The 7,500-nt window shown below is 45.8% G+C and overlaps 1 protein-coding gene across 2 annotated transcripts in view; it reads right to left on the bottom strand.

Moving 5' to 3' along the window:
• hpse2 (heparanase 2) overlaps window positions 1-7,500 on the bottom strand; it is a 93,478-nt gene that overhangs the window by 39,531 nt on the left and 46,447 nt on the right. For both annotated transcript variants that reach the window (XM_076286302.1, XM_076286303.1), the window contains 2 exons: window positions 6,906-7,077; window positions 6,773-6,820 (listed from right to left, as the gene is read on the bottom strand). In XM_076286302.1, coding sequence (XP_076142417.1) covers window positions 6,773-6,820; window positions 6,906-7,077 — 220 coding nt within the window. The remainder of the gene's footprint in view (window positions 1-6,772; window positions 6,821-6,905; window positions 7,078-7,500) is intronic.

Below are 7,500 nucleotides of genomic sequence, written 5' to 3'. Positions count from 1 at the left end.
GAGATCAACTGTGTGTTAACATGTGTGTGTGTGTGTGTGTGTGTGAGAGAGAGAGAGGGAGAGAGAGATAAACTGTGTGTTAACATGTGTGTGAGTGTGTGTTTGTGTTGGGGGGGGGGGTGGCGTGTCTGTGTGCCTGAGTATATGTGATTTTGAGAATGAGTGATTATGTGCTTGCGTGTTAAAAGTGTGTGTGTGCGTCAGTGTGTGTGTCTTTGGATGGCAATTACAGGATGAGTGTGGATGTGTGTGTCAATAAGAAGATTGAGTGTGTGGATGAGTGTGTGAGTGTGAGGATGAGTGTGTGGATGAGTGTGTGAGTGTGAGTGTGGATGTGTGTGTGAGTGTGTGTGTGTGGATGAGTGAGTGAGTGTGAGCATGAGTGTGTGAGTGTGTGGATGTGTGTGTGGATGAGTGTGTGAGTGTGAGCATGAGTGTGAGTGTGTGGATGTGTGTACAGTGTTTCCGCTAGATTTTTTGTTAACAGTGGCGGCAGTTTTATGGAATAAAACTAGACAGGTACCTCAGATTAGCATTGCTGTTTATTCATAAACTGCAATTTTCAGCAGCCAGCGAAGGGCATTTAGCCTACTATGCTTCCGGACAATATTTTGCGTCTCCCCTAATTCTGAAGCAGTGGCACCGCTAAATGAAGAGGAAACACTGAGAAGAAAGTTAATGTTTTAAATAGGCTACATCAATACAATATATAATATGTGAAGTGAAACTGGACGGGCCATAATAACCTCTGACTAGTTTAGGCTACTTATTGTTAAATTGCAATATGAGCGGCAGCCAGCAGGGGAGGATACGTCGCAGGATTATTTAAAAAGCAAAGGTGCATCTGCCCTGATTCTGATACTGTGGGGGCACTGGCGCCTTAATGCAGGGGCTTACATGGGCTTCAGCCCAGGGGCCTCGACCAATGAGGGGCCTCCTAATAATAATAATGATAATCAATAATAATAAACGGCGTGTCCGTATTCGCGGCGTTATTGGCCTACTCTGGAGCTAGCCTAAATAATTGAACACATCGTACGGCTCTACAATTACATCCATGCAGAGGCCCCCTTTGTCTTCTCCAATTCTAAAATGTAACAAAATGTAACAAAACGTAATAAATCCCAACGGGTGTAGAGGAGCTAGAGGAGAGACTGAAACTGACTGACAAACTTATCATACAAACTCTGGAGATAACGTGGGTAGGATTGAAGCAACGATCAAACGAATGACCTGGATTCCTGTAACTGTCCATGAAAACAGAAGGCATAGCAGGTAAATATCGTAACAAATAGCCTGGAAATGAAACGGCTTTAAAAACATGTATTTCACTTGTCTCATTGGAGTGAACGCAGAACATGGGCTGTGGCGCAAATAAATGAATTAGTGATCTGCATCTCCGTTCACCAACAGCTAAGTTTGTGCTAACCCATTCGCACATATAATAGTCTATGTTATGTTTTCTCCATTGTTAACGTGAGATATGTCTCCATGTAGCCATGTTCACGTCACATGAGCCAGCTTGTTCTGTAGGCTAAAAGTATTTCTCTCCCTCCCAAACTGCGTTAAACTGGTGTGTTAAGTAGACAGAATTTCAAAAAAACTCCTGGGGAACCCCCCGACACGACAAACACATGCACTTTTGAAAAGCTTTTAAACGTCCATACCCATCTTTTAACTTAGCCTACAGCCAGTGTTGTAAAAGTTCAAGGCTCGTTTTCGTGCAGTAGGCTAGCCTTTTTGATAAGCGATGTCATAGGCTGACGTGATTCGAGGGCTTTCTGTTCCTGTTTATGTAAAGGTTTTACATGCTGAATAATGATAGGCTACACTGCATGTTATTAACCAAAAGCGCACGCTATGTGTCGGGTCAGATCGCGGGCCGGGTATCATTTAATCATAATTAATATTTGCGGTTGGGGGGGGGGGGGGGGGGGCATGGTCCTTAAAAAACATATAGCCCAGGGGCCTCTGGTGGTATTAAGGCGCCCCTGTGTGGGGGTATTAATTAAACAGGGGGGGGCCGCCATGCTGAAATAAACGTAGAGGAAACACTGGTGTGTGAGCGTGACAATGAGTGTGTGAGTGTGTGGATGAGTGTGTGAGTGTGTGGATGAGTGTGTGAGTGTGTGGATAGGTGTGTGGATGTGTGTGGATAGGTGTGTGGATGTGCGTGTGGATGAGTGTGTGGATGTGTGTGTGAGCATGAGGATGAGGGTGTGAGGATGAGTGTGTGAGTGTGTGGATAGGTGTGTGGATGTGTGTGTGGATGAGTGTGTGGATGTGTGTGTGAGCATGAGGATGAGGGTGTGAGGATGAGTGTGTGAGTGTGTGGATGGGTGTGTGGACATGTGTGTGAGCGTGTGGATAGGTGGATGTGTGTGTGGATGTGCGTCAAAGTCAAAGTCAACGTCTGCTTTATTGTCAATTTCTTCACATGCCAAGATATACAAAGAGATCGAAATTACGTTTCTCACTAGCCCACGGTGAAGACAAGACATATTTTACAGTCCACAGACAAACATAACATTCAAGTAAACAATAAAAAGTAAATAAGAAGGTACATACAATGAAGAAATAAGAGCAGCAAAATTAGGTTGAAATTGTGCAATTGTGCATAGACAGTCAATATAATAGTGCAAAGGCCAATAAATGGCTGAGGTAGTTCTGTTTGACCTAAGTAAGCAAGTGGCATAGTGATGCACGTTATGTAAGAGCAGCAGAAGTGTTGTGTTTTCAGGACAACAGGACAACAACAACAAGTTGCAAAGTGTGCAAAGTGTGCAAGTGCACAAGTGGAGTAGTGCAAGTGGACTAGTGCAAGGCAGCCATTGTGGGTCCAAAGTCCAGGATGTTATGTAGCTGAGGGTGGAGGGGGGAGAGAGTTCAGGATCCTAACAGCCTGGTGTATGAAGCTGTTGGTGAGTCTGGTGGTGCAGGAGCGCAGGCTTCTGTACCTCTTCCCAGAGGGCAGTGGATCAAACAAATTGTGAGCGGGGTGACTTGCATCACTCACAATTGTGGTCGCCTTGCGGGTGAGGTGGGTGGTGTAAATGTCTTTCAGGGAGGGGAGTGAAGCACCAATAATCCTTCCAGCTGTGTTCACTATGCGATGCAGGGCTTTCCTGTTGTATTCAGTGCAGCTTCCGCCCCACACAGCGATACAGCTGGAGAGGATGCTCTCAATGGTGCCTCGGTAGAATGTGGTCATGATGGCTGGTGGAGCACTTGCTCGCCTGAGTTTTCGCAGGAAGTAGAGGCGGCGCTAAGCTTTCTTTGCCAGTGATGCAGTGTTGGTGGTCCAGGAGAGGTCTTCACTGATGTGCACCCCCAGGAATTTGGTGCTGCTCACTCTCTCCACCACAGCACCGTCGATGGTCAGTGGCAGGTTTTGGCTGTGACCTCTCCGGAAGTCAACAATAATCTCCTTGGTCTTGCTGACGTTCAGCAGGAGGTTGTTGTCCCTGCACCACGTGGTCAGGAGGTCGACCTCCAACCTGTATTGAGTCTCGTCGCCCTTGGTGATGAGACCCACCAGAGTTGTGTCATCAGCAAATTTCACAATGTGGTTGTTGCTGTAGGTTGCAGTGCAGTCATGCGTCAGCAGGGTGAAGAGCAGCGGACTGAGCACGCAGACTTGGGGGGCCCCCGTGCTCAGTGTGATGCTGCTTGAGATATTGTTGCCAACACGTACTACTTGAGGCCTCTGACAGAGGAAGTCCAGTAGCCAGTTGCAGAGGTAGGTACTGAGTCCCAGTTTGTCAAGTTTGCAGATGAGTTGTTGTGGTATTATGGTGTTGAATGCAGAACTGAAGTCTATAAACAGCAATCTCACATATGAGTCTCTTTTTTCCAGGTGGGTGAGGGCTGGGTGGAGGGCAGAGCAGATTGCATCCTCTGTGGACCGTTTGGCTCGGTATGCAAAATGGAAGGGATCCAGGGTGGGGGGGAGAATGGATTTGATGTGTGACATGACAAGCCGCTCAAAGCACTTCATGATGATGGGTGTCAGTGCCACGGGGCGGTAGTCATTGAAGCAGGATGGAGCAGTTTTCTTCGGCACAGGTATGATGGTGGCAGCTTTGAAACATGATGGGACGATGGCTTGCTTCAGGGAAATGTTAAAGATGTCTGTGAAGACATCCTTAAGCTCCTCAGTGCAGTCCTTCAGCGCACGACCTGGGATGTTGTCTGGGCCTGCTGCCTTACGGGTGTTGATAGCAGCAAGTGTCCTCTTCACGCTGTCGGCAGAGAGGCACAGGGGCTGCTCGTGTGGAGGGGGAGGGGTCTTCTGTGGGCAAGTGCTGTTTTGTGCTTCAAAGCGAGCAAAGAAGCGGTTCAGATTGTTGAGCAGAGGGATGTGCGTGTGGATGAATGTGTGAGTGTGTGGATGTGTGTGTGGATGAGTGTGTGAGCGTGTGTGTGGATGGGTGCGTGAGTGTGTGGATGGGTGTGTGGATGAGTGTGTGTGTGGATGGGTGTGTGAGTGTGTGTGTGGATGGGTGTGTGGATGAGTGGATGGGTGTGTGGATGAGTGTGTGGATGTGTGTGTGGATGAGTGTGTGTGTGGATGGGTGTGTGGATGTGTGCATGTGTGTGTGTGAATGGGTGTGTGGATGAGTGTATGGGTGTGTGGATGAGTGTGTGGATGTGTGCATGTGTGTGTGGATGTGTGTGTGGATGAGTGTGTGTGTGGATGGGTGTGTGAGTGTGTGTGTGGATGAGTGTGTAAGTGTGTGTGAGTGTGTGGATGGGTGTGTGGATGAGTGTATTGGTGTGTGGATGAGTGTGTGGATGTGTGAGTGTGTGGATAAGTGTGTGAGTGTGTGTGTGTGTGTGTGTGTGTGTGTGTGTGTATGAGAGTGAGTGTGAGTGAGTGAGTGTGTGTGTGTGGATGAGTGTGTGTGTGTGAGTGTGTGGATGAGTGTGTGAGTGTGTGTGTGTGGATGAGTGTGTGTGTGTGAGTGTGGAGTGTGTGGATGGGTGTGTGTGTGTGTGGATAGGGGGATAGTGATAGTGTCTCGTTAAGGGGAGCTTCTCCATTCCCTCGTCCTTCTCAGGCGTTAATCACACAGCAGCTGTTCACACTGCTACTTTGTCACCATAACATCAATTAACATCAATTATAATCGATTAACATCGATTAACATCAATCAACATCGATTAACATCGATTAACGTCAATTAACATCAATTAACGTCAAGACTACAATTAGGTCACATTCCCATACGGCAGCATAAGAGTTCATTACCAATCAGTAAGTGTGTTTTTCACTCTAAGGCTCTGATTTACTAAAGGGTTGCGTTGTAAATTCAACATAACCCACCAGAAAAGAGCAAGATGATCTACTAATGGTGCACATTGAGGGTTGCTTCTTTCAATTTTGTCCATTAACCCTTAGAACCCGATTGACGCAAAAAACACACCCTTTCTTCTCTGTTACTTTGCTCCATTTTCCAAAGAGACTACACACTTGTCTGTACGATCAAGTATGAAAATGATAAAAAATCATGAAATTAAATCAAATTGTATCATATTTACAGTCTATACTTCTCTGCGTTCACCTGCACACATTACTCTAGTTTGATTCACTCGAGAACCCGTGATCGCATAGATATGGCATATCAGATGAAAGAGGGGACACAGGGCTATCCATTGGTACCATGTTTAGCGATCCTTCTGACTTATAAAAACAGACGAAGTGACTGCAAAATAATAGCGTCATGTACACAAACCAATGCTGCACACCCATTACTCTCGTTTGAATTACTCGCGGACCCGTGATCAGATAGATATGCCACGCATGTCAGATGAAAGAGGAGACTCAGAGCTATCATTTGATACCAAGTACATCCTTCTGAGTTATAAAACAGACGAAGTGACAGCAAAATAATTACTTCATATAGCTGGACTTACCCCACCTTTTTGTCTGTTCTTGTGGCAAAGCATGTTTATAATCCAACGCTATCATGTGTTTCTCTATGACAAAGCATGTTCATAATCCGTTTTTTTGAGATTCTAGCAAATTCCTGCATGGCATCCAATTCAAGGCTCACATTGCATCCCAATTTGTTCAACAAAGAAACACCTTTTTTACCTTTACTTTGTTCATGGCAATGCAGTAAAAAGTTGAGAATCATTATGAGTGCATACACCATAGGCACGCAGGCTAACACGCAACCTCGGGTCAAGTCAGGTCAGATCAGTTTGTGTCACAGATATGGAGCGCAGAAAGGTCATTTTTCATCACTAAATAAAAAATGGCATTTATTTCCGTAAATCACACACCACACATTTCTGTAAATTGCTCAGCCCCAGAGTATCCCTCCAACATGGCAATTGTATTCAGGACAGTCTGCCCTATACACACATGAAATGCATGTAGAGCTATGAGCTTGCTGTGGTGAGATACATGTGGAAATATAAGAATTTTTATAATACACTTTTTATATTTTAATTCTTTAGAAATCAAAATAAAATCAATGCTAGTACTAATACATGAAATGATCTAGATAGCCTAGACTCTGCTGAAAAAAACAATATATAATATGTGTGTGTGGCACTTACAATGACCAGAATAAATCCTTATGAATAAAGGTAGTGAAAATGCCCTAAAAACAGCTTAGGGTTCTAAGGATTAAGGGCCTTTGTCTGTGTGTGTGTGTGTGTTTATGTGTAAGTGTGTGTGTTTATGTGTAAGTGTGTGTGTGTGTGTGTGTGTGTGTGTGTGTGTCCAGGATAGAGGAATGATATGAAAGGGTAAAATACCTACTGTTGCCACGTTATCACATCCACCATGGAGCCAGCATGTTTCAGGAAACTGCAAAAAACAGAGCATGTGTGTGAGCATGAGCATGCAAGTAGGTGTGTGTGTGTGTGTGTGTGTGTGTGTGTGTGTGTCTCACCCCTCCAGCAGCTGTGCGTTGTTCTTGCGTGGTTGACCAGTGTTGGGCCCGTAGAGGCCAGTGCGACTGTAGAAGCGGACAGACTGCAAGAGCGTCCTCAGGGTCTGCAGGTCTTGAGCCAGAAGGCTCCCATTCACACAGCGATGACCCAGCTCATGGTACCCGTTAGGCTCTGGAACACAGCAGCACAGCTATGAGTGTGTGTGTGTGTGTGTGTGTGTGTGTGTGTGATGGTGTGTGTGTGCATGTGTGTGATGGTATATGTGTGACGCTGTGTGTTTGTGTGTGTGTCTGTGTGACGGTGTGTGTGTGATAGTGAATTTGAACTCACCTCAGGAGTGGCCAAGACTGACAGTCTGTATGTGATGCTCTGTGTGTGTGTGTGTGTGTGTGTGTGTGTGTAACGCTGTGTGTGTATGTGTGTGTGTGTGTGTGTGTGTGTGTGAGACGGCGTGCAAACTATTTCCTGTTTCCCCAGGCTCATCATTGGCTAATTAGATTGCAGCCCTGAGATTCTTTTACTCTTCAACACTTTTTTACCACCCACACCCACACACTGAGTACTGATGTACTAAGCATTACCGCCAAATGACCA

Source organism: Alosa pseudoharengus, unplaced genomic scaffold (assembly GCF_046254945.1).
Source record: "Alosa pseudoharengus isolate Yale_2024_CS ecotype anadromous, Long Island Sound unplaced genomic scaffold, YU_APseudo_1.1 YU_APseudo_1.1_scf_15, whole genome shotgun sequence".
Classification (NCBI taxonomy): domain Eukaryota; kingdom Metazoa; phylum Chordata; class Actinopteri; order Clupeiformes; family Clupeidae; genus Alosa; species Alosa pseudoharengus.
The sequence above is the reverse complement of the archived record's forward strand: the minus strand, read 5'-3'. Positions and strand labels throughout refer to the sequence as shown.